This window comes from Synchiropus splendidus, chromosome 5 (assembly GCF_027744825.2).
Source record: "Synchiropus splendidus isolate RoL2022-P1 chromosome 5, RoL_Sspl_1.0, whole genome shotgun sequence".
In the NCBI taxonomy this organism is placed as follows: Eukaryota; Metazoa; Chordata; class Actinopteri; order Syngnathiformes; family Callionymidae; genus Synchiropus; species Synchiropus splendidus.
In genome coordinates, this window is record NC_071338.1 from 16,915,053 (window position 1) to 16,942,574 (window position 27,522).

Sequence of the window (27,522 nt, forward strand, 5' to 3'; positions counted from 1 at the left end):
TACAAAAAATGAAAATGGCTGCCTAATGTAAGCGCATCTCTAACCTGATTCAGAACGTGATGGTTGCTCGGTGCTTGCTTGATAAACAGCAAATAAATGATGATTTAAAAGTCGACAAAAGCGTGAAAACCTCTGCTCGGGCTCAATCGTCTGCTGCGGCGGAGAGAGCAAGCTCGAGAAGAAACCGTCTTCTCTTAAGGTTCTCTTTACCCTGGAGCTGAGCGAGCTGAACTTGAAATGGGTAAAACAAATAAAATTTGAATTTTTTCTTTATTTTTTTTTATGTGTTTTATACACATTTATTATGTGACTTTAATATTGCTGGTGATCTAGTAAGCTCTACCACTGATCCCAGTCTTCACTCAATTGCTCTACAGAGAGGTCACATCTCAGTCATCAACAAACAACTTTAAGAGCTGTCCAAGCGGGACTTCTGGAGCAACATCTTCATGAGACACTCGTTTTCCCACTTCCTCGCACAGACAGCTTTTCTTCTCCCCACAAGTTCGCCACCAACAAATCAGAAGTGTGTAAGACGACACCTCCAAGTTTGAGGAGTGAACAAAGTTTTCTACAGGTTTCTCCCTCAGACCAACCTGGGCAGAGAGGAGCATCAGCTGGTGGTGATGAGCAGGGAAACATCTGCGAGGAGCGTGTGACCACTAAAGACGGAACCTCGTGAAATCTTTCAAAGAGAGGGAGACAACCAGCGACCATCTGCTTGTAAGTAGCTAAAATCACAGCTGGGCTGCAGGAGACAAATTCTTGAGGCACTTTTTTACATTCCGCAGTAGAAATATATTTTCTGTAAATCTTTTTAATTCGCAATTGGTATTAGCTGCAGTTGGAAAGCTGTCAGCAATGTCTGATCTGAAGTAGGAAGAAACTCAAGTTTAAAACAAGAATTCATTCTGTGCTTAAATTAATCACTACAGTTTATTTTTAAGTGTCATGATCAAGTGACACATCTTGATGATGTGGCTGGTAGAAGGGCAGTTGCCAGACCACAGGAATTGGTTTGATCATGTTCAGCCAAACATCAGTCCCAACTCATTTGGAAATGTCCGCCGACTCTGCCCTTCATGTAAGACAACAGACGTGTTAACTAGTTGTGAAGTTGGTTGTTTACCTTCCACAGGTTTTTGTTACAAACAGGCCAGCGACGTTTATTATGGATAGATTTTGATCTGTGTAAATAGCATCAACTGCAAAACATTTCACTGTCTCTCAGGGGGAAATGTGATTTGTAACATTTGTAACAAGATGATTAGACATTTATGTTTTTACACGTTACAAACACATCATATGGAAATCACTGTGTCGCTACAATACAATAGTTACAGTAGTTTCTGTGGGTTTTTCCGACAACGGGAGCAACATATATCATATATTCTAAAAGGTTTTATCTGTAATCTGAGTTACATTCCTACAACGCTGACAGTGCATTACAATATCTTACTTATAGACATTGGGAAATTGCACTGTGTGTCAGATTTACTCACATGATGCTCTAGCGTTGGCTTTCAGTTAAGCATGTGTAACAGGTAATAAAGCTTTCTTCTTACAATGCTTTGGCATGTGTCTTGTCATGTGGCAGGGTAGATGACATTAGACAGCCTTTCTTAGATGTATGTGGTTGCCTTTCTCCAGACCAGTGAAGCTGCGTCTGCACCCACAGATGATGAATAACCCAGTGATATGATGGCCTCTAAGAAAAGCTGAGTCGTCAATTCTATACCATAATTTGGAAGAAGCGGTAACGGTGCGCGGGTCTGTGCGTGTGCGGTATGTGTGCAAACTTGCGCACTCAGCTCCACATAAAGGCAGCCAGTGTCTGAGAGTCAAGCCACTGCTGACCTTTGCCTTCTCTTCCCGGCAGAGCTTTCCTGTAGCGATGGTGTGAATATGACACCTGGATGTTTTGTTAGAGTCTGATGCTCTCATGCCCCGATGGTCAACCTGTAAACCAGCCACGGACTTGGCCAGCACCCACGTCTCTCATCTGCCCCAAGTTGGAGTGTGTGTGTTTACAAAAGCCCCCTTTCACCGCTCCAAGCCAAATGTCTGAAACATCTTCACATTTATCTTTGTGTGTCATTTATTTTTACCCTGAACGTAACAGTCCAGAGGTCACTGGCCTACTTTACCTCAGTAGGACGTCAGAGTTTAACATCAGCACCTGACGGACATGTGCACTGACACAGATGATCTCAGTGAGTTATAACGTGCAGCTATTATGACCACTAAGATAACACTAATACCATCATACATCAACTCTAAAAGTTATAAGCAATGATTGTTTCCCTTCACTTTGACATAAACTAAAACCAAACATAAAAATGTTACTTGAGAAACAGTAAAAGAAACATACTTTTAAAACCGTATTGATTTAACAAATAAATAATTAGAAGGAAAATGCAGTTAAAAAAAAATTAAAAAACGTTCAAAAAGTTCAAACATAAAATACAATGTGATTTTAACAAGGTTTTCCTAAGTGGGTACAGGGTACACGCTTGTGACCGAATGTAAGGAACCGAATGTATACAAACCCAGGTGCGTTGTGCACCGACGCAGAGGACGTTGTGGCAATGTGCAATTTGTCAATGGTTTTTTGAGGAAGAAGAGCAGGTTCATGTAAATAAAGGAGTTGTTTTTATTCAAACCATGCCGTTTCAGGATCTTCAACTCAAGCTTGTCAGACCATGACGGGTCTGTCGCTGCTTACTTTTGGAGTCGGACATCGGTCGGCTCCGTGACAGTAGAATGATCACATAAAAACAAACATGGGCGCCACACTCTCTTAAGAATATATGTAATACATGTTGGTAAGCAAATGGACTTACACTTTCCCGGGTAAGTTTTGTCAGTGCTGCCTCTCTCTTCTGCTTTGATGACACAGTCCTCTTTGTTTTTGTTGGGAAACAGTAGGTATAGCAGTTGGTTCCAGAACCCATTTGAGGGTGACTTTTTTTTGTCCAAAAAGTTCTTGCCCAGCCGCGCTGTGATGGTCCCGATTACGAAGACGCCGTCGGTGGCCGCTTGTTCCAATGACGTCATCAATGCGCGTCTTCAGTTCTTCAATTCAGTGTTACTCTTATTGAGCGCTCTAATTCAAAAGAACCAACTTTGTAGACAATAAATGATCATTTCATACAGCTTATTTATGCATAGTTCCACAGAATGGCAGAGTTCTAACACCAGACTAGAGCCAATAACCAGTTAAATAAAAAGGAATGTGGGGAAATCCGTTGGGGAGCCATTCTCCCAGAAAATGGACTACTTTCACAATACCACAATAAAAGTCTGACATTTTAATCCCACCTGGAGAGGTGTTTGCTATCTGATGTACTAGATGGTTGACTAAAAAAAAAGCACCATTTCTTTAACCTCTCCATTCCACCTGATTATGAGCATGTTTACACTGCAGTGTGTATAGCTGTAATAGTACACAATAATTTTCTGCATTGAACTAGGCAAGCAGCTCGCTGATGACTGTCGACAGACCCGTGTTCCCATCTGGGCCAATAAAACTGCCTTAAAAAAACAAAAATACCAATAGAGCATGGATCATGCACCTTGTTTATTTTAATTTTCTTTTTACCTAGTTTTTGAATTGTAATTTCACCACTGACTTTCTCCAACCTTTATGCACATAGAGTGTATGGTTTCAACATTTTTAGCCAATACAATATGCAATTGTAAGAGCATGAAAACGCAGTTCATAAATATTTGGGTTTGAAAACAGATTACGGGGCAAATTCAAGACTTAAAACATCAGAGCTGAAAAACAAGCACAAATAGAAAACGTAAAACTGTCGGAGATGTATAGCTCTCACATTTCTGGTGTGTTATGTGGACAGTTCTCTAAAAATTCAAACATATAAAAAGCCACTGTGTATTGCAACAGCTGAAGCCACGATAACACCTGATTTAAAAAAAATATAAACTTCAGCTCATGCTGACAATATTTGGCACGTCAATGTGTTGTCAGACTCCTCAAGTCAACAGGCTGTCGGGCAGCACGAGTGGGAGAGAACAGTATCTGTGCGTGGCCAGTGTCGCCGTATGCTTGTGTCGAATTAAATCAAACAATTCAACATTAAACCTTTGTCAGTCCCTCAGCAGGCCCGAACACAGCCAACAGGATGATGGACGGCGGAGTTGACTCTCTGGTGAACGGTGTTGAGGACCTCATGAGCCTGACCCCCCTGACCGGGTTGGGGATTAACTGCCTGCTGAGTCCAAAGTACAGACCATCAGGGCCAGGTCTGGCCAGTCCTCAGGAGTATAACCAGTGGTTGCCATACCGCCACGATGCCAGTCTGCTGCCCATGAAAGAAGATCTGGCCTTCTGGCTCAACAGCATCATGGGTGAGAGCTGCTACCTGGGTATACAGTATGTACTGTTTGCAAATAGCTTCAGGTGGTTGTGATCCGTGGTGCAAATTAGAGAGGAGGCCCACAGCACCACAGACATCTCCTCACATCTGTCTGTAGATAAGCAACCATTGGCCCAGTCTTTTATTTGGAAAGCAGGATGGAAAACCCGCTGTCACATTAGACACACAAACACATTAACCTACTTATTATCTCAAAGCCTTCACATGCCATTGAGGCATGTTGAAAAGAGGCGTTTCGTTCCTGTTAAGTGCATTGTGAAGGAAAACATAAAAAGTGAGCGCATGTTTGGACCTGTCTTGGAACTGATTTAGACAGTAAAATATGAGATTTGGTTTCATGGTCCTGGACACAAATGACGGAACTCGCAAAACTGCTGTTTCAACAGTGCGTATATGCTCACGTGTGTTTTGACAGGGCTTCATCTCACCAGCGACACGTTGATACAGCGACTGGATAACGGCGTTCTTCTTTGTCAGCTGGCTCAGATGCTGCAGGAGAAAATGGGGCACGCCAACAACGGCAAGGTACGAACACACACTTTCATCTTCTTCTTCCTCAGTCTTGGGTTCCACATGGGAGCCACACCATGGAGCTAAGAGTGGGATGGTCACATGTGCCCGTGTTATTGATGATATGTGTGAAGGACCCAGGACAACAGGATGTCTTTGTTTTCAGTTGCCACGAACAGTAAATGCTGAAGAGCCCAACTCTGCCCCTTGAGGATCTAGGAAGTGTACATGAGCAAGTTAGTGGCTTAAAGCAGCTCAACTTATTGTGCTCTCAGGGAGACTTTCTGTGGAGGAACGTGAAAGTACATCACTACTAGGGATGGGATTTTTTAATTATTAATGAATCCTTGAAAAGATAATAATTGATGCAAATAAAGCACTTGATGCTTTAATAGTGAAGGTTTTTCAGTGCTCCAATTCCTGGCGCACCGCATTATACAGATCGCAAATTTAAGGATAAAAAAAATACGTCACAATCTAAGCACAAAAAAGTTTGTTCGTCATTACATATTACAATGTGATTCACCACAAATCATGAATTGTATTGTAATTAATTTGATTCTTCCCAGAATAAAATCATATGAAACACAGTCACATTGAAAAACAACACTAAAACATGAACAAGGGAACAAATCCTGTGGCACAACAAAAGAGTGGAACAATGATGATGAAGTCACATGACTTTATATTTTGGGGCGATGTGAGAATGTCATGTTCCAGCTCAGACAGGGTGAATTTCTGTGCGTCTGCGTGTGTGCATGTGTCCGTGCGTGATGTGCAGCCCTTCACCAGAAGAGTCATCCACTGGCGAGCTGATGCAACGTCAGGATCATTTTTTGCCAGAGACAACACAGCAAACTTCCTCTACTGGTGTCGAAAGATTGGCATCGATGAAGCTCATCTCTTTGAGTCGGAGGATTTAGGTGAGTTTGGATCAGAACATCGGGTGCATTCGTGGTTATTTTATAGCCTTGACATTAAAGCCCCCATCGTCTATAAAACCACCTTCATGTCTTCAGAGGTTTGGATGGAATCTCTGGTTGTATAACATAAGTATACGTCAAACACACATTTAAAATTACAAGCATCACTTTCTCTGAGTCAGTCAGAGTGCGTGTGGCCATGGTGCCTCTGTGGCATCACACGTACATATGAAGAAAGTGTCTCCAGCGGGGCATGTCAGCGCAGCAGGCCCGTGAGAATGATAATGTGTGGGTTAAACTCCACCAACCTTAAATCCCCCTGGGGGCAAACTAAACTACTCTGCTCGACTAATTGTCTGACAGGGACAATAAAGTTAACGCACATTGACAGATCTGTTTTTTACTGCCTTGTCGACATGAAAAGGTCTTTGCACTCCCTCACATGTCTAATGGATATTAAACTGACGTTGAGGTGGATGTTTCCACAGTTAAACTCTCTTCTCTTTGTTTGGTCAAATGCATGGAGGAATTTAATACAGTGGTACCTTGGCTCTCGACCACAGTCCGTTCCAGACGGCCATTCGAGAAGCGATTTGTTCAAAATCTGAATTGATTTTTCCCATTACAATGAATGGAAGAAGAACTAATGCGTTCCAAGCCTTAAAATAGTCTTTTGTAGGAGTGAATGTAGAGTGTCTGCTGCAGGTGCGCTGTTCCTCTATGTGTGTGGCCGCTGCATGTGGGAGGGGTTGCCGAGTGAGTGACGTCTCTCCAGAAGTGAAGAGGTGCCCGGTGCGTGTCCAGCTCTGAATGTGCGCTTCTGTGCAGTTTGGCTGTGACAAAGTCATAAACCAAGTAACGCTCTGTCCCAGACTCGCCTCATCTCTGTCCCAGCTCCAGCCCACAACAGGACATCAAACCCTGGAGTGAGCGCTCCAGCCTCGGAGGTGTGGAGAGCGAGCGCCTCCCCTGTGACACTCTACCACGGTCCAGTGCGGAGACAGGAAAGGTTTTACACCTCAATATGAAGAAAAAACAGTCAGTAAATGTAGCTAACGGACACGTCTGCATACAGTGGCTGCGTTATACACAATAACAAAGCGCGTCGTGGGTCAGCTGATCGGTCCGCGCACGTGATGTTTTTTTGTTTTTTTCTTGGGGGCGTTCGAGTTCTGGATTTTCGTTCGAAATCAGAAGCAAAAAAATCTCAAAATTTTTGTTCGAACTCCGATTTGTTCGAATTCCTGGATGTTCCAAAACTGAGGTACCACTGTATTTAGAGAGAGTCACATGTCTAAACCTATGGCTGAATACATACACAATTTCAACATGCTGAATCTGAAGCAAACACAGGAAGAGGCAAAACTACTCAACCGACCTGTTTAATGCTGCAGTACTTCATGCCCACTGTATTTACATGCAGAATCAAAGTTGATGATTTTGGCTCACACGGACCAATAGACCTGACTCTACGTCGCCCTCATGCCTGCTCCCCTGCTTCAAACAATCTCCAACATGTTATGTCTGCTCACTCCTCTTATCTTCCTTTGATACAGACACACTCATATCTCCAGTTGCATCTTGTTTTTTTCTTTCCGTGTTTGTGTTTTCTGCTTGCGTGGCGTGAAGTCCTGCACAAGCAACCGAGGGAGGTGTGTCTATGTCTGATGGCGCTCGGGCGGATTGCAGCCAGGTGATTCTTCTGTGAAATTTCAAAATGTGTTCTGTGTTTTGGAAATTATGAAATGTACGTTTTTTTATTAGGGTTTTAAATTGACATCAGATGTGCACATTGAGACCATACCTCAGACCAGGGGCCACATTAGGCCCCCGGGCTTTGGCCAGGTCTCCATTAGATATTCTTTGCTCAAAACTCACGAGCCTGTAGCAGAGGAAAAGACACATTTTCTGAATCTTAGACAGTGAGATGACGGTTGTGGCTTCTATAAAAATGAACTACAGTGTCCGATAAGTGTTCAGCACAGTGACAATGTCTATAAAGAAAGATAAGATAAGTCAGGAGATGTGACACATCTGAAACCATTCAGCCAGATTCCGTTCATGTATATATATATATATATATATATATATATATATATATATATATATATATAGAGAGAGAGAGAGAGAGAGAGAGAGAGAGAGAGAGAATGATGCTTTTTTTACTCAAATTAATTCACCAACATGTGCATGATCCTTTGAGTTTTCAAAGCGTAAATATTTCACGGACTACAATGTGTGTTTATAGAGTACTGTTTGTTTATTCCCCCTCAGTTATGGAGTGGAGCCTCCAGGTCTGGTGAAGTTGGAGAGAGAGATAGAGAGGGAGCAGAACGGATGCTTATCTCCATCGTCCCCTATGGAGCTCTCCTTTTTTCCTTCCTCGCTACTGTGCGTGTCACCACAGTCACCTCAGCCCAAAGCCCCTTCACCACCTCCGCCACCTCCTCCTCCAGCGCCAGCACTCTTTGCTTCAACCACAAGCGCTCTCTCTGAAGCCCACACCCTTGATCTTCCATCAGCCACAACAAACCCGGTGCCTCCGTGTTTACCTCCTCCACAGCCGTCCATCCCCACCTCTAACCTCTTTTCCTCCACAACACAAACCTCTTTGTTTTCCCCGGCCTGCACGTCATCTGCTCCAACACCTCCACCACCCTCACCTGTCCAAAATCCCACGACTCCCACACGTCTGTCTAGTAAATCCAGGAAGAGCACCGTCACTATCAGCTTACTGGATGATATTGTACGTATTCTACCTATTCTACTTTTTGGTGTAGCTGTCAATAACCCGATTTTAATCCTTCAACCAGATAAGGAACATTATTGAAAATCCACCCTGCTGTTGTCCAGCCAAGTTCCTTGTTGAAAAGCAGCCTAAGGGATGTTATCGTGTCGGTGACAAGATCCTGTACATACGAGTAAGTCCTGTGTAAAATGAACCTCATTCTGGAGGTTTTATTTCACCATCAGGTCGCCATTCTGTTCATGATCTGGCCACGGAGCACTTTTCTTTCCTCGCTTTTCTAGTAAATGTAACTTATTGAATTGAGTTGCATCCCATTGGCGCTGTATCTCAAAAGAAATGGCAATTTAGATTTATTTTATTTATTTGTCTTTAAGTATTTTGCTCATCTGACTGGGAAACTCTACGTCATTAACTTGTTCACGGTTCTGCCTCCATTTGGACTTGCCCTCGGAACATCAACAGTGAAGTGTGGTGCCGTGATCAGAACACAAAACACCTGCATTTTTAATGTGCAAGTGCCACTGTTTTACCTCCATTGTCCTCCAGATGTTTCTGAACTATACGTTCGGACACCCTGCAGAAAACAACTAAAACATCTGTAAACCTTTTACTACAAGGCAAAGAGTAGTAGACAAGCCAGTACATAGATTCTTATATCAACACATTCATGATTCAACAAAAGTATTTTTTTAAAAGCATGAAAATGATTGAGCCTCTTGAGGTGTATTATAGAGGTTTTACTATTAAGGTTTCCCTGCTAACTATGTGTTCACAGTAGCACAGTTCATGACACTGGACATGTTAAAGTAATACCATAACAGCAGCATGTGAAAATGCAAAGCTGAAGGTTCTGAAACTGAAGATGGATGAACGCACATTAGGACTGAGGTGCAGGGGCCCTCCAGTTATTAATCAACAGCTAAGTCTGCAACAAGTGCAGCCTGCCAGGGTGAATGATTTCCCATCATTCCAGAGTAAGAGATGTTGTTTCCCTTTCAGCCTCCCCGAGCTGTTCGCCGCGTCTATGTCTTTGTACAAAGGCTCAGGGACAAGCCTTCTGGGAGCCATGGTTGCCTGGCAACCAATGGTCAGGATAAGGTTGGGCTAACAATGATTTTATTCAGTACAAAGACCTTTGGCAGGGAGTTGAGATCTGTAGGAAAAACAAACACAGTTCTCTCAGGTTGATTTTAGAAAGATATGAGGGTGGTGTGCATTTAAAATGGCAGCTCACTGGGGAGTTCACATCCAGCCTGGGACAACGTGATCTTTATATTGCTCCACTTTTCTTCAGGGACATGTAGAAAAAATATATACCATATATAATATACTTATATTGTACTTTTAATGATTTAAACAACACACACTTTTGTTCTCTCTAAATCATACCAAATAAGAATAATATAAACATATATTGGGTCTATATATATATTATACTTTCTTATCACTTTCTTAACTTTTCTTTTTTTAACAATGTCAGAATCTGCTGCGTTAAACACTGCTTCAGCTTCAGAGAAACACGAAGTATTTTTACTACTTTCTCAGCAATTACTACCCTTCTTCATGCCCATGAACACCTGGTTCTCCACACCGAAGCAGCAAGTTAGCAGATGCCTCATCAACATCACACAAAAGAAAATTGATGCCATAAAGCTCCAATCATGTACAATCTTCAGAATAATATTTCTGTTGTATAATGTATGTCATTGCTCACTGTGTGACAGAGAAATTACAGACAATGACACGTAAACTCAACCCTCTCGTGAAGAATAAATAATAATAATAACGGAATAATAACTGCAGCAAACAGCGATAAAATATATCGCGCAACTATGAAATGCTTACCGGGAAATGTCTTTTATTGAGTTCATTCATCCTTCCACACCAAATAAAATCAAACTTTTTCAAACAATCATCGGTTCAGTTCGGGATTTCCCAACCTCTCTTCACTGAGGGGTGATGAGACTTTCCCCGGCCGGAGAGGAAACGCAGTCTCCCATGAAAGTGGCCTCTACTTTCAACTGTCCAGTCCATCACTGGAAAACCTCAGAGGATGTGATCTACCCAGTTAGAAACCGCTTCAACCATTTCCTGTGCAAATGGCTCTGCTCTTAGTCTCTGGCACTTGTCAATGCCCCTCTTTTTACAAGTGAGGGAACCAGCCATTTCAGGAACTTCATGTTGCGTTTTAATCGATTAATACTGCACTACTGTGGGGATGAAGGCAAGTAATACAAGTGGCCTCACACCAGCGGAGGACAGCTCACCTGACAATGCTGTGTGGTCGACTTCTGATCAGATGTGCTTCGGTGGCAGGATAAAATCAGCTCATCTACTAAGTGTGACTTGCCTTTCAGTCACAATTTGGTGGCGTCATCTAACCAATATCTAACCTAATATATTTTATATTTTTATTTATCCCAAAAGTCACAGAGATATTCACAGTTCAAACGATCTTCCAGTTTTTATGATCCATAACGAAAATACAATGTATACCAACGGAAAAAAAGCATCTACAACCAGGATGCAACAGACAAAAGGCAAAGGACACCCTGGAAAGGTTGTTATGCATCGCAGAGAACGTACATCCGGAAAGTGATCTGTTGAAGTTTCATGCTGGTACAGCATCTCAGACATAGTTCTCCTTAATAGTTTTTCCGTTTTTTTGGAAGAGTGAACTGAGCTGAACCAGACCCAGAATCTGTCACTTGAGATATCGAGCTTGACGTCTGTGTGATGGCAAAGCATCAGTCCGTCCTGTGAGACGAGCATTAGATCAATGGCATGTCATGTATTTCATACAAATATGAAACAGCCATTGTCAGAACGGAAAACATGGCACGAACTAACCACACACACAGATAAGGAAGTGAAGAGAATAAAGAACAGTTCCAAAATTGATGGATTGCAGGGCAGAGCCACGACCTGCAGTCTGCAGTCTTGACCCCACCACCAGACCGACTAGAACGCAACAAGTAATACATGAGTAGCCTCGAAGTAGAAAACAATCATAGAGAAATGAAGGGAACTTGATGCACTGTAACCGAGCAACTGACGCTGTGTAAAGTTAAGGTGGCGACCAGAAAGAATCGCTCACATCCGACCACTCAATAATGTACAATGAGGGAAGATTTGATGGTGAATATTCACAGTGTAATATTATGGAACTATGGTGGCTGGTGCTGTCTGCACCCTACTCCTGTTAGTATCTCGCTCTCAGTTAAATAAGTGAAGGATTCACGATTCTCTGCATCCATGTTTAGCTTTTCTGCCAATAATACACTCACACACTGACTCCAGAATCCATGCATCAGAAGTAGCTACCTGCTCGTGTGCAGAGAAAAACATCCCACTAAAGCTCTTGTGCCTCCCCTCGGTCGGCTCCGGAGCACAGTCCTTACACATGTACAGACCTTTTTTTTAAAGAGCAGACATTATTGATTAAGCAGACAGAGTCATTAGCGAGGGGTTTAATCGGACAGCTTGTTAACGGGCGCCAGCGCGAGACGCCCCCCCCCCCTCACGTGTAAATGTCCAGGCCCCCCATCCCTCCCTGCTCCCTCTGGAGACTATTCAATCAGTGTCACTGGAGTGTGCCACTATTGTTTGGTGTTAAAAAAGAGGGTGGGTGTGTTTTGGGCTTGACATCCATTAAGCTCTCCTTCTCTTTGAAGCTGGGATCCACTCGGACTCTGAAGCCTCATCTTGCACGAATGCTCGCATCATCACATCATCTGCATTAAAGATCGACCTCAGAGTTTCTAGGAAATTAATTCATGAAAACAGAGTCGTGGGTGGACGAGTCTAATCTGCTGGTAGATCACAAATAGTGACTGTACCTAAGGTGTGAACCAATGTTTTGGAGAAGGCTAAAATATCCAGCATTGGGTGGGAGGGAGATTCTTGGTGGAGAAAAAGCTGAAACCAAATGCAAACCTTAGAAGTTTGAGCTACATTTGAACCCCATGTCTTAGTGCGGAGACATTTGCTACAGGTAGAGAACCTTGTCCATCCTGAGGAGGATCAGGATCAGAGCTGCTGCTCCTCAGCATTTATCATTTTTGTCATCTAGAGCATCTCATCTAGATTCCTTCTGAACGGTAGTGAGGTGTTCGGGGCAAGTCCAGCTGAGAGGAAGCCTTGGGTCAGACCTAGGCCATGGAGGGATGTTGTTGTTGTTGTGGGTACCCCTCAGTAGGTTCTGGGGAGTGGGACATCTGGGCCTGAGTGGATGGGAGGATGGATGGCTGATGCCAACAGAAGTAGATGAAAAAACGATCATCATATTTTAAGTATAAAAAACACTCATATGTAGCTATAAATATATGGATACTTTCAAGTCCATTTACCCTTCATCACTCAATCTGAAGAGAAATGGTGGATTAAGGATGTCAGTCTTGACCTCTGTCAACCTCAACATTTTAATCTGCAGCAAGACAGCTGGCTTCAGACACGTCTGTGTTATCCAGAGCCTCTCCTGCTCCTTATTGTGTGTGTGTGTGTGTGTGTCACTGATTTTATTTTACATTTTTTTAATCCTCTGCATGTGACATGGAGCTCCCCCCCCTGCACACACGAGAGCGGTATATCTGCTTGTTTTATCACGTTCTTAATGGCTCTTTAATGAGGGCTTTATTAGTGATAAGGCAGGAGGGGGTCGTGGGCGAGTGCTGACAGGACAATAGATGGCCTGTGCAAGGCCTCCTGGGAGTGTCAGCGTCTCCTGGGAGTCGTGGGTCAGCGTTGGATTCATCTCAATTTCTCCTTTTTTTTTTGTATCAGCTCTGTGGATGTTGTTTCCATGGCAGCGATGGGATGAATTTCTGGGGTAGAGGTGTTGATTTGCTGCCTCTACAGTTAGCAGACGATCTGGCGTTCCACGTCTTTATGCAAAACAGCGCTCATTATGCAGGGTGCATGCGTGCGCGTTCATAAAGGTGGATTAGTTCCTCCTGTGTGCTCAGCTGGTTCCAACAGGCGTTGTTTCATTTGCTTTAATGAGATTTTGACAAAGTGATCCGGGAGATCATTTAGGTTTTATAGCTTGAGAGGCACATGCAGGAGAAACTTGTAAATAGATTTGCGTGTGAGAGAGTGTGTTCCAGTGAGCATCGGGGGGAAGGTTCTGCTCAGCCTTCTCATTTATGAGCGTTCATAAACATCAATAAGGCGGACCAGCAAAAGTGCGCTGACTCTTTCTCTGCTTCCCCCCTTGGATGACCCTCATCCCTCTGCAGATGCTGAATGAGCGTCACGTGATGGTGCGCGTCGGAGGAGGATGGGAGACTTTTATATGCTACCTCCAGAAGCACGACCCATGCAGAGGCGGACCGGTGCCCAGGTCAGAGCTCCGGGTCAAGGCCCGACAGTCCCGTCTGAATATGTCACCTGACAACTACATGGTAGTCAACGCTCACTACCACAGCAAGAAATAGACTGATGTCCAAGCTGAACAAGTCTTTGTTAGGCTTCGCCTCAAATGAAATCCATAATAGAATAGTTATTTCTGATATTGATGTCAACCAACACTTCTATAAAGCTTAAGGATGTTTAGTTGTAGTCGTAGTTACACTGTCAATATGGTACTGTTATTTTTTTTAAACATTCTACAACTAATTTTTAAAGAACAATCCACCTTAATTCGCCCAACAGAACAAAATATATGCGGATTTTAATGACTTGATTTAATAAAGACTCATTTGTTACAGTTTAACCTCAAAGGCGTCATGTTTTGTTTCCTTCATATCATTTTCATATTAAACAAATGTTTTTGAATGATCATTCTTCGAAGCAGTGTCACCACTCCAGCCTCTAGATGGCGGTGTGCCCCTTTTGACACGGCTGTCATTGCGCGCTCAACTCCGGCGCATGCGCAATCCGAAGCCTTCTCTCCTACAGGAATCTTCCACAACAGTATAGAGTTGCAAAGGGAAAGCAGGTGATAAGGAGACAGCAGGGAGTTGCTCTCTTAGATAAACCTGAGGAACCTGCAGTACTCCAATTAAACGACACACGGAAATTAATAATAGCATATTTTATTTCATCAACAAATAAAAAAAATGGACACCAGTTTGAATATGAAAAGAAACTATATGAAATGAAGTCATGCAAGACAGTCACGTCTTTGCCACATCAACATCTGCAGTGGAATGGATCCGTAGAAACTATAGAAAAGAACCACTTTGCTACTAAACATCGCGCCACTTGAATGCGTGGCTCCTAAACTTTTTCATTGCACAAAAATCAATTTCCATGTCCTGAACTGAACACAGCACAATTTTGATTTAGATACATTGTATTGTTTTTGAAATACAAATCCAATAATTTTTTTTTTGCCTGCGAGTCAGAAATGTGGTGAAAATTTGTGCAGAAGTTACACAGCTTGTGCTTCCATCCTAAAGACACGTGACATAGCACCACATACTTTACAATCATAGTAATACTCATGAAACTGTCAATAGTAAGAACATGTGACATCTGTGGGCAATGCCAAATACTCGGGAGAGCAACTTTAGAAAGGAAGAACCGAGAGGGGGAATTAAAATCTTTTTGTTTTGGACATCAGCGCCTGCAGAGTGTAACAAACATGGATGAGCACAAACCTTACCGTGCGCGAGCGGTCACTCTAGAAACAATACAGTTAGGAGGGATATGTTGTAAATAAGGCCAAAACCACTTCAACCATTTTTGTGTTTTGCAGTTGACAAGAAACGATCATATTTTGAAATCCTTTTGTGTCTCAACAAAAGAAAACAATGGCAAAAATAGTAAACTAATGAGATGAACTCCATCCAATAGTTATAGATGTTTACGAATCCATTACAACCACGGCGATCACCAGTACCCTGCAAGTCAAACACACCCACCAAAACCCACCTTACATCCACTGTGAAAGCATCTGAACAGCCATTTATGAGAGTTAAATGTGCAAAAGTAATCACTCTCGGAGACTAAACATGGTGAATTTCAGAAGATTCCATGGATGTTTTTTGCATCACCCCCCACCTCTGTGATTGGCAGATACTGTGAAGAGTTCTTATTCCTTGTTCTTGACAAGACAGAAAACAACGTGGGGACTCAGAAGGCTGCCATCCAAGCTATTAAAAACATCTGATTTATGAATGAATGATTGGTGCATAACCCTACAAACGTGTTGCTAGACATGTTATATGACTATTTTGTTGGCTATTGTATCCGATGAAACCATTCCCCAACCTGTGCTAGTTGTAGTTTGTCAAGCAAATGCGACTGCATTTTGTTTTATTTCCTTTGTGCTCTGGTTATATATCTGATTTTATATGTATCTACTTATTATTTTATTAAATACACAATGTAGTTTATGTGCAATAGCAACTTTGGGAGTTGCTTTCATTTCTATCAAGCCGGCGTCTGCTAAGACACAACAGAAGGAAATGCAACTGGAGCTGGATTAAATCACCAACATCCAACTAATTTCACCGTAGTTCTACAACCCAGTGCGAGCCTCGATCACACTGATGGTGAATATCCAGCGTCTACAACCTCTGAGGAGCAAAACTGAGCACCTCTGTATGTGAATGTTCACACAACAACAACAATAATAATAATAATAATAATAATAATAATAATAATTTTATTTGACTTGGATGGCCAAACCAAACTAAAGTGTGTGAACTGCAGTTATGTTAACAAAATTAAATTGTTATAAAAATAAGATCAAACTGTGTTAAAAGCATCACATGACTCCAACTATTGTAAACAGCTTGAAACAACTGTCTCCCAACGTCACCATCGCACATTATATAATTGATTATAACGACACACAAGTTCTCATCAAAAACTTTCAAATGTGCTCTGATCAAATGTTGCTATAGTTTACTCGACTCTGCGGCATATTGTGCTTTCTCTTTTATTGAATTTGATTTTTTTTTTTCTCAAGCCACACTGCCTTGTGTTGGCATCACTAAAATACAAATTTTTAATGAAACACTGTAAAAGCAAATGCTGTTTTGCGTAAACAACAACTCTGCAAATACTTAATATTGCTGAATACCATGACATGACTTCATACTTGAGACATCTTTTACTCGAAGAGAAACTGCTGCCAATACTGTAGGTAGCAAATCTGCTTGCTTACCGAATGTGTCCTACTTGGCGAGGGATGATGACGTCACATCCGGCAGATACCACAGGTTTTTTTTTTCTTAATGTTTTAATGAGCCCGAGAAAATTGAAATGAAGGATTGGATGGCACTTTCTACCACATTTTTATCACAAAATATGATGTTTGATATTGGGTTGTTCGTTCTTCTCCATGGTCTGTGTAACAGCACATGTACTGGGTATTGTTTTCCCAGGAAAATGAATAAAATTACCTTCAGAAAACAAAAACAAACAATACCCTGTACATGTCAGCCAATCACGACACGCAGTTTGGCAACGTGGAAGTGGTAGGACTGATTCGGTAAAGGTGAAAACTCCTTCATGGATGGACATTTTCCCCTGGCAAATGAATTCCAACATATTCAGAAGGTGTACGATTGTATGCTGATGACCTGATTCTGTTTTTCTTTGGTGTAATATCAAATGAAAGCTATTGACCGATACATCCACAGACAGCAGAGACATACAGACATACTGTATACAACGCAAAAAGATGACAAACATTGTATTTTACGTGTTATACGTGTCATAGAAAGTGCCATTAAATCCCTCATTTCGATTTTGCCTGGCTCATTAAAACATTAGAAAATAACTAATGTATCTGCATCATCCGGCGGCAGGCAGGACACATTCGGTGATTGGACAGATTTGGTACCTACACCGTCATCATTACCTGTAAACAAAACAAGAATTCTAATTTAACTTCTACTTCACACAAAAGATGCTCTGACCTACATTTACATTAAGAACCTTTGAAGAAGCCTCATATCTGGGCTCCTGCTTTTACCACCCTGACTGCTCCACTGACGCAGTTCCATCTCGGTAAGTGAGACTTATTTTAACACATTAACACAGCACATGTCACTTGACTGGATAAGGAATGTTGTCAGAAAGTTCTGGCACGCTTTTTTTTTTTCTTCTCATGGTTGTTTCTTTCCAAGGAAATGTCCATGACAGTAATGGACCACATGTAGGTCAGTAAGTGTGCGTGGAAATGAGTTTAAGAGAGCACCATTTTAAGACATTTAAATCATCAACTCAAAAACCAGAGTCTGTTTTGCTCTTTTTTCTGTGCCACATGAGCCATGCCTCCGTCACTGGTTATCTAATTCTTTGAGTTTCCACACGACGGCTTGAGGTGTCTGTCACACACTGAATGTGATTTTGAGGGTGAAGAACGGTGAACAGACGAAAAACTGTATCAGAGTTTAGCATCATAAATGTTCCAAGACTTGGTGTATTGTGCGCTCTGTGGGTCTGCGCCTCAGTCAAGTCACACGGTACCGTTCTCGTGCCTGGGCTTGTGGGTCGTCGTGCGTGCCGGCGTGCTCAAGGACGGCGCCAAGGTGCACAGGAAGCCAGCCAGCAAGGTGAGGCCCAGCCCCCCCCAGGCACAAAACATAGACCAGCCGTAGCCGTGGCTAATGTCCTCGGGGAGGCCGTACATGTTTCGGGGGTTGCGGGACAACTCAAAGTTAATTCCCGCCACACATGTGCACAAGGCGATGATGCAGCAAGTCCCTGCAAGGATAGGAACATGCCGTTAATGCAGTCACACTTCTGAAGTTTTAAGGGAGTAAAGGAGGTGTGTTTCGGTGATTCATTTTGATCCTGGCTAAATGCACTGTCCTCCAAAACAAAAGAAATCAGATGCTATGTCATTAGCCTGTTAGCAAAACATTTCAGGGCCACTTATTGACAAGACCGGGTTGCAAGACACAATGCTTTTGCTTCAGTCTTATAAAAAGATCACTTTAGCTTCACAATAGTTAAATTTTTATTGTTGTGCTTTGTCAGTTTTTACAGGTGAATGTTGGGACCGATCCAGTATCGGCATCAGGCTCCGATACCAACGTTTTTGGCGGATCAGGAATTGCAGAGAGGACAGACCGATCCACGAGCCAAGCTCTGTGAGTTCACTGCAAACTGTGGACTGGATTTTCAGCAATTTGCAGGAGGCAGGAGAGACGTGCCTTATGTAGTCCATTCCACAGTTTGTAGTGAGTTTGCAGAGGAGTGGTCTGAGATTTCAGCTGAAAACCTGTGGCCAGTTAGCATGAGAGCGTTTAGCAGAATGCACCCGGAGCAAAAACTGGGATGTGCGGTATTTACGAGTCAGTTAAAGTAGACGTAAATAAAGTGGAGCGGTGATGTTGCAGACAAAACATAACGGGAGCGCGAGACTGCGAGAAGTGATGCGTTGCAGCATTCAATGTGCAAATGCAGTGTGTGTCTTAAAATTAGTCAAATATCTCAGACGCTGGACTCCAGACGTCTGCCATACATTACTTGTCAGTCGGAAAATGGGATTTATTTATGCTCCAACAGTGAGTATATGATGTTTTGCTGGTCAAGTGACGCAGTGACTTGTATCAATTTACTTTCTACATATGTCTTGGATTTAATAAATGTCATATGTCGATGTGAAACCTTCGGAGTTGCAAATTTGTTTTCAGGAATTTTTTTTCACTGTTGTCAGGATTTTATGTCTCCTGACTTCCCTCTGTGCTCTTCCATTGACCTCTAGTTGCCTACTTTAACTAATGCACAATCAACCATAATGGTGAAAAAACAGCAAACTGAGCTCTGGTATCGGATCGAAGGAATATCAGTATGGGCAGATATCCAAAAACAAGTATCGGGCTCGGATCAGAAGTCCAAAGATGTGGATCAGTGCATCCTAGTGAATGTCAGAGGCGTTACAGTGTCTTAGTTTTAATTGTGTAGCGCGGTTACATAGCGTGACAATTTTCATTGCATTAGTTAATAAAAAGTACCCTGAAAACAAATATGCAATTGCACTGATATCAGATCTGCAGTAGCTGCATCTCATGACTGCTGCGATAGTTGACTTTCCACTGCTAGTCAAGTCGGGTTGAGATAAAGGGTTGCACCAGACAGTGTGTGTGTGACAGTGTGTGTACATGTACCTTGACAGGAGACAGCACATTTTTCATGTTACAAAAACTAGAAAGAAGTAACCTGCCAAGGTTCCTATTGGCACTGCAGTTCCAGTACTCTTAAAAGCATCGAAGCAGTGTGCTCCCAAGAACGGATACAAGAGTTGTAGAATGTTGATTTAGCACTCTGAAATAGGCAAAGCTATCATTTTAGATTCTTTTTTATTTTATTTTCACAATAAATTATCAGTGATATCACCCTGCTGTGGTATTTGGAAAAAGGTTCGGCTTCCCTGTGGCCTTTGGTTAGACTGGACATTTTGATAGGTGCAGCAAATATGTCCTACCTCCCATGAGAAAGAGTAGTCCTGCTACATACTGCATGAGGTCATGCTGCTGGCAGCACCCCAACACTCCAATGATCCACCCGAAGAGGATGATGGAAACTGCCATTCCTACAAAGCCTGCTGTCATTCTTCTTAAATCTGGAGTGGAGAGGGAGGCAAGTGAGTTTCCACGAGGAGCAAACAAAAATCTGTCGGGATCATTGTCATGATTTTGACAATGATGAACAAAATGTATAAAATGTATAAATTATAGACAGATGTATATATAGGTGTGTTATGGCAGGAAAAAAGACAATATGATCAAAACAAATAAGTAAAAAGATTATCATGAGGAAAAGGTAGTGATTTTTCAAGTGAAAGGATTGAAGACCAATAATAATAATAATACATATTATTATTATTATTTATTTTATTTCTTTTTTTTTATTAGACAACTAAAAACTAATACATTAAAAGAAATGTGTGCATTATAGTCTGTGTAAACAGGAGAAAACACAATCAAAAAAATGAAAAATATACAATGTGATCAGAAAAATATGATACAAATCTTTTTGTCCTCGCAAGACAAGACTGGTGGGCAAAGGACCAGTGCAGGGGGGACCTCAAATGAAATCCCGTCACACCAAACTCTTTTATCAACATGAGTGCAGTTCAGTGTCGACTTATTCAGAAGCAATATGTGAACTCCAAAAAGCTATTATGCTGAGGTGTGCTGAATTTTGGACACATGCTTCCAGGGATGCACTAATGCAGGTCAGCTGTTGTCAGAACTAAACTATGCTCCTTGTAATGACTGTCGCTAAAGAATCCTGCTTTTCTTCAATTCACATCAAGCTTCGCACTTCCTTATGGATGACGCATGAGACATTAGTCACACAACAGACCCTGCAGTCTGGTCGAGCTCCGTTTCCATTTCCAGTCCACCTCACCCCTCCTCAAGTCACACTACGGACCTTATGAACATTACTTCCTCTGTGTGTGGGGGGGAGCTGGGTGGTGGCCATGTAGATTGAACTTACAGTCAAATTCTACATTTCATGCGTCCCTGAAAAGTCTTAAATATTCCACATAAATCGAGCCAGTAAAGCAGCTTTCAAGCAGGCTTGTGTGTTTGAGTTTAAATCATGGTTCTCTGCACCGCTCTCCGATTCTCTGACATCAGAAAGTGTTGCAGATCATAATAATAGATCCAGCATGACCTTTCATCCAGCACCTGCAGTCATTACTACGGATCCGGCGTATCCAACCTCGCAGGCTCCACCATGACATTTGATTCCTTCATTGAATCCACTTCAGGTTCATTACCAGCATGGCACTCCAGTACTGCAGCCAGACTGCTCCGACACTACACAGCAGATGGCCATCCTTTCCCATTACTGAGCTGAGAGTCACTTCAAAAACATTCCAAACTTACGGAGCGCGTGCCACTCGTCCTGACGAATGGTCTTTGTGATGTTGACAGGAAGGTTTCGCGGCAGTATTGAAGACGTGTAGTGATACTTGATTGGAGTACATCTTTGTATTATTCCTGTATTAAAAGATCGGGAAAAATCAATCAGAAAAAAACACACATTAACCTCTTTCATCTTTACATTCAGCATTATTTAGCACAAAAAAAGCAACCAGCATGTGATTTATCAAGCCTTTAAACAGAGGAAATGCATCTCTGTTTCCCACGTTTAAGAGGTAGGTGGAAATGGTTTGCACAATTACAGTGAGAAGCAGACAGCCTCATTTCATTTTTTTTTTACATTACTACATTGGCACTAAATGTTGGTGGATTCACAAAAGAATCAGCACAGACATTTAAAACTACAAGTAACATCTGACTTACGACCTGCTCGTCTTATGTCCACCCGTACTTACGTCCACGGTCAGCAGATGCTTTTTTTTTCCATTCAATGTCTGGCACCGCAGCATGTAGCAGCCCGGCAACATGTGCGACAGTTACTGCAGCACAGTATCCCAGCATCTCACTCTCACACAGCCATCTACCACTGCAGTAGTACCTATAACCCTCGCGTTGCCTATTTTGAATGGCATTCGACTTACGTCCAATCTGACTTATGACCAGTTGTCACAAGTCAGATGTTTTGTATGTTTTTGTATGTTCATGTTTCGACTTGTATATATGAAAATGGCAACAAGAACTCATCTCATATTGACACCAAAAACGCATATGTTCACACCCTAAAGAACATCCCTTGTGCGGTAAAAATACAATATTGTATCTCATTATGCTAATGAACCGTAACATTTATATGAAAAAAATAGATATAAAAAAATAGAATAGCACCTTTGATGTTCTGCAATGTTGCATTCGGCAAACTGCATCACAACATCACAACCTTGGCAGATATAACACCGCTAATGAATTATTTGCAAACACATGTAAACACATCTAATCTTTGATCTTGGACATTTTTAATTGCCAGAAAAGAATGTTTACTTCAATTAGAGTGGAGAAGGTGGATTCCTGTAGAAACACTGTGAGGGAAATGTACTGACACAGATTTCAATAAATTGATTTTACTGCAAAATAGCTTTAGTGAATACGGATACATAGATGATACAGAGGTAATGTACAGACCATACCAGGGTCTGCAATGTCACATGGTAAAAGTATATCACGATTTTGTAATTATGAAATCACAATTCCGACTTTTAGAAACTGATTTGCAAGTTTCTGCGCAGTGCAACCAAAGCACTTCCCTAAAACCAAAAAGACGATGTAGGAAAAAAACACAGCTTTTGGTAAACATGTGCCAAGAACCTAAATATGACAAAAAGTAAAGAACTACCCTCAGCTTAAGAGCAATGGCTTTCAATAAGCATGTAAGATGTCACTGAAGACATGGATATCCGCTTTCATCAACCCGTCATTTTAGCTGGATTTAAGTGCACCAAAACCCTCAATAGCTTTTTTGAAAAGGGTCAAATGAAGTCAAATTTCAGCTATTTTCATCTTCAACGAAGCAAAGAGATTCCTATCAGAAACCCATTTTATAAAGTGTATCCGACTTGCACTTATGTAACAGTTGGCATACAGTTTGTTACGTTAGTTGTTAGGTTGCAACATTTGAATCTGGCTTTGTCGTGTTTACAGATAAATGTTTAACATCAATTCGCTCAGGTTAACATGACATGATGACTACATGATTTTTCAAAGACCGTGACGGTATGGCACGGTGACACAGAGTAAACAGCAGCGTGGAGAGTCACTTCGAACTTTGGTTCATGGACACAGCTGCCTCTGCCAAGAAAGCTGTGTTTTCGACAGCGTTACAGGTTTGTCTGTGTTCAAAATAACCTGAATGTTATGGGTGGATTTGGATGACATTTTCAGGAGATATGTGAAGTGGGACAAGGAACTAATGATTTAATTTTGGGAGTGATCCAGATCATCGTCTGGATCCAATGTTTTTTTTTGAAGGAAAGCTGAAGCTGCCTGGTGGAGAATTCTAGTTGTAAATGTAAACATTTAATGCAAGAAACTCACAATAATGACATTAGTAAGTACTGACATTCTGAGTCAATGTGGGTTTCATATAAGCTTGAGCAGTCCAAATAAGTTTTCTGACGTGGCTGTCACATTAGGGATCAACACATGCAGGATCCAGCGCAGCGCCGTCGCCTTGGCAAAAACTAATCCCCGCCTTGACTGCATTCTTCCAAAAACCAAAAATGTGATGTGACATTAGCGGAAACAGACGTTGATCTTACTGGAAATATTAACACAACATCTCCGCCACATCCTTCACTAGCTGCCACGAAGCCACAGAGCACTCGCTGTTCCATGCAGCTAGAATTTAACCCCAAAATAAAACTGGCAGAGCCGTCTGTCAGGTTACCAACACAACAGGGTTCTCTACAAGAGACGTCATTTTCTGGCCATGCAGGGGCTTGTTGCTGGACAATTGCAGGGACAACTCTGCTATATATTGCCAGAAACCAGCTTACTTTCATCAAGGTCAGGCTCGCGATTTACACTGGTCAATATTGCGTCATGTCAATTCATTCAACTGTCCACCATCACAATAAGTAAGACAGTGACAGATAAAGGGCTAACAGACCATTGTATATCGTTTTGTTTGGAATTCTTTCCTCACGCCATAGTTATGCTTCAGCTGACGTTAGTCGTGAGTGGACAATCCTGCGGGAGCAAGACATGATGAAGCAAACACAACTGTCTATGAGTCTCAGTTCATGCCATGTGTGACTGTGCGGATGTTGTCACCGCCTCCCACAAAGCTGCCTCCGTTTTCCTCTCTTGTGCAAGCGGTACATTAGCAATACTCCAAATACTGCCATGTTTGGAGTTTGTTGTCTTAAACTTTTGGCTCTGGACTGCTGCCCCTGATGCACTGGTGAGTAGCAATACCAACACAAACGCATGGAAGTATGTGATCAGACGACCCTAGGCATAAAAGACTTTTGTAACCAGTGTTAATAGATACCTATGATTTGTTTTATTAATGTGACGCGTTGGCATGCTAAATATAACGTTGCTTGTAACTAAACCCGGTGCCACTGCAATTTGCTATATATAAACAGTATACAGTGATACCTCGGTTTTCGAACGTCCCGGACTTCGAACAAATCGGAGTTCAAACAAAAATTTTTTTTGCTTCTGATTTGCCCCTGAAAATGCCGGAAAAAACACAATGTGCGCGGACCGACCCGCTGACCCACGCGCTTTGTTATTGTGTATAACGCAGCCTCTGTATGCAGATGTGTCCCGTTACCTACATTTACTGACTGTTTTTTCTTCATATTGAGGTGTAAAACCTTTCCTGTCTCCACACTGGACCGTGGTAGAGTGTCACAGGGGAGGTGCTCGCTCTCCACACCTCCGAGGCTGGAGCGCACACTCCAGGGTTTGATGTCCTGTTGTGGGCTGGAGCTGGGACAGGGATGAGGCGAGTCTGGGACAGAGCGTTACTTGGTTTATGACTTTGTCACAGCCAAACTGCACAGAAGCGCACATTCAGAGCTGGACACGCACCGGGCACCTCTTCACTTCTGGAGAGACGTCACTCACTCAGCAACCCCTCCCACATGCAGCAGCCACACACATAGAGGAACAGCCACCTGCAGCAGACACTCTACATTCACTCCTACAAAAGCCTCTTTGAAGGCTTGGAACGCATGATTTCTTTTACCATTCATTGTAATGGGAAAAATCGATTCAGATTTCAAACAATTCGCTTCTCGAACGGCCGTCTGGAACGGTCGAGAACCGCCGTACCATATACTATATATATATATATATTTATATACATACAACCTTAGTGACACTGACCAGAACACCAGTGGTTGCTGCGCCTTGTCAAATCCCCAAAGATGAACGACAAACACCCATGAAAACACATTGTCAAAGTGACAACATGAAGATTTCACCTGTCAGTCACAAGGCATGTATACAACTCAATGTCTTTAGTCAGCAGGAGGAAACCAGAGTTCCAAGAGGAAGCTCGCACAAGAGAACACACGTTGAATATCCCCTGTTGGAGAGATTGCGGCAGTGATCAGGTTTTGCCCGGAACATAAACAAGTTTAGGATCTTCAGGTTCAAACATGCAGGCAGCACCTGGCCCTCCCAGGACAACAGGTAGAGAAAGTCTCCAGTTCAATAGCTGGTGATAAGCCTTTGCAGTCACCTGCCAGCTGTGAAAAGACTCATTTGGAAGCTTGCAATATGAAAACACAGCACTCTCAGTGATGTGAGAACACAGAAGACTGAGTTCAGACTGGATCACAATGAAGAGCACCAGGAGCTCAGGCAACTGTCAGTGACTCAGACTTCATCCTGTAATTTCAAATCTTACTAAACTAGTTGTGAATGACTAGCCAGTCGTGAAATGTTGAAATTTCCCCACTGTGGGACTAAAGACATGAATTCAATCCAAAGTTAAGTGACAAATTCAGATTTTCAGTTGTGTTTACTGGTCTATGGTTTGAGTACACAGTCGGTGGTTTGTGTTTTCCAACCACCTTTCTGCATCTGTTCATTTGAGCGATTGTCTTGATCCTCATGGCAGAGGTTGGGCCTGTGTTTTGCATGGTGGTCTCAGCCTGCTGCCCGTGTTTACCTTTGTAAATGAGGTCTTCCGTCTCCAGGTCGAAGCCCTCGCGGTGACACTTCCTCCACAGGCCGGAGATGGTGGAGTTGAACTGGCGGCTGCAGTGAGACTCCATCCCGGACGCCGCGGAAACAAAGTGCCGCTTGCCCCGGATGAGAGCGGCCGCATCTGGGCCGCCTCTCCCTCTGTCCGCGCTCCTCGGAGGCATCTGGAGGGGCAGGTTGTGGTTGGAGATGTAGATGTAGCCCGGGTCGTTCCTCTTGTTGGCGTGGTTCTTGCATCTGTCCCGGTGTCTCCTGGCGTCGGTCTCGTACCAGTAGTCGGTGCAGATGGCCATGGCGAGGAGAGCCAGCGAGCAGAGCGCCAAGCACAGACCCGCGCTGGTTAATATTTTCATCGCGGCCATCTTCCCCCCGCGATGGAGAGCCCGAGCAGTCAGGTAGCTTCCTCCGTGGTGCTGGCGCCGAGAGGGGGCACCGCGCGAAATCGCACTCACAACCCGGACACCGGGATCATGGCTCCGCGAGGCCGGCGATGTCCGCACGGGATGACGCTCGGTGTTGTTGTGGTGGCCGGTGGATCCACTGTTGTTCCACCATCTGTTATGGTACCGGAGGAGGAGGAGGAGGGGGAGGAGGAGGAGGAGGAGGGAGGGGGGCGAGGATGGAGAGCGCTGGTGTAGTGGCGGTCTCTCTCCTCCAGTGTGCTGGAAGTCAAGGCTCCAGAATGTCAGGAGCTTGTTGTCACAGTGGGCTTGATGGAGTTCAACAAGCAAGGAAGTTCTCGGAGTCACACTTTTGTAACTGCCGAAAAAATTGACCCAACAGTAACATAGTTTGACGACAATCACCTCTGACCTTGATATGAGTGAGAAGCGTTAGTTTTGGAACTGAAACAGGTCGCACCTGGATGAACAATAAGACATGGCAACGATCTACCTTGAACCATCCTGTGGTTGTTGAACACTGCAGTGGTCAGTACCCAGGATGCAAAAGATCCATGGTGTTGCAGAATGAAAACCTCCATGTTGGATGACATAAGCCGTGGCAGTTAAATGTCTTCACAGAAACAAACAAACAAAAAAGATGTAAAAAATTGGGGTCAAGCATCAACCATTCGGGTGTCACAAATGCCTCTGGGTCACAGAGTCCCTTGACAAAGTGAGAAGCTCCGATATGATTCCACCATGACTAGCAAAAACACGGCCACCACGTCATGAGGCCATGAAAAGTTTCTCGCAACAAAGATCCCTCCTTAGGAGGGTAACATTTATCCATCCAGTCATATACACAAGGCTTGTCACACTTTGGTTTCCCACTTGGTAAATGCTTGCAACAGCTGACCTGTGCACACTCTCCAGCGCCAGCATCATTTCCAGGAGGCTTTACCTCCTTTAAAGAAAACGCCGGCTTTATCGCGGTAACATTTTCCTTTTAGTTGCACGCAGCTTCAAAATGTTTTACTGTTG

General features: G+C 42.9%; 2 protein-coding genes across 2 annotated transcripts; one reads left to right on the forward strand and one right to left on the reverse strand.

Moving 5' to 3' along the window:
• Window positions 1–596: 596 nt before the first annotated feature.
• On the forward strand, window positions 597–14,265 carry gas2b (growth arrest-specific 2b). The gene is made up of 8 exons (XM_053865548.1): window positions 597–723; window positions 4,115–4,371; window positions 4,816–4,925; window positions 5,692–5,833; window positions 7,463–7,526; window positions 8,108–8,579; window positions 8,647–8,754; window positions 13,820–14,265. Exons 2-8 carry the CDS (start codon window positions 4,146–4,148, stop codon window positions 14,015–14,017), a joined length of 1,320 nt encoding a protein of 439 aa, XP_053721523.1. The 5' UTR covers window positions 597–723; window positions 4,115–4,145; the 3' UTR covers window positions 14,018–14,265.
• Window positions 14,266–14,586: 321 nt separating this feature from the next.
• On the reverse strand, window positions 14,587–26,668 carry tmem276b (transmembrane protein 276b). The gene is made up of 4 exons (XM_053865549.1): window positions 26,064–26,668; window positions 21,386–21,499; window positions 19,972–20,109; window positions 14,587–18,245 (listed from the first exon to the last, which is right to left on the reverse strand). The coding sequence occupies exons 1-4, from the start codon at window positions 26,458–26,460 to the stop codon at window positions 17,998–18,000; spliced, it is 897 nt and encodes a 298-aa protein (XP_053721524.1). The 5' UTR covers window positions 26,461–26,668; the 3' UTR covers window positions 14,587–17,997.
• Between the last annotated feature and the right edge of the window lie 854 nt (window positions 26,669–27,522).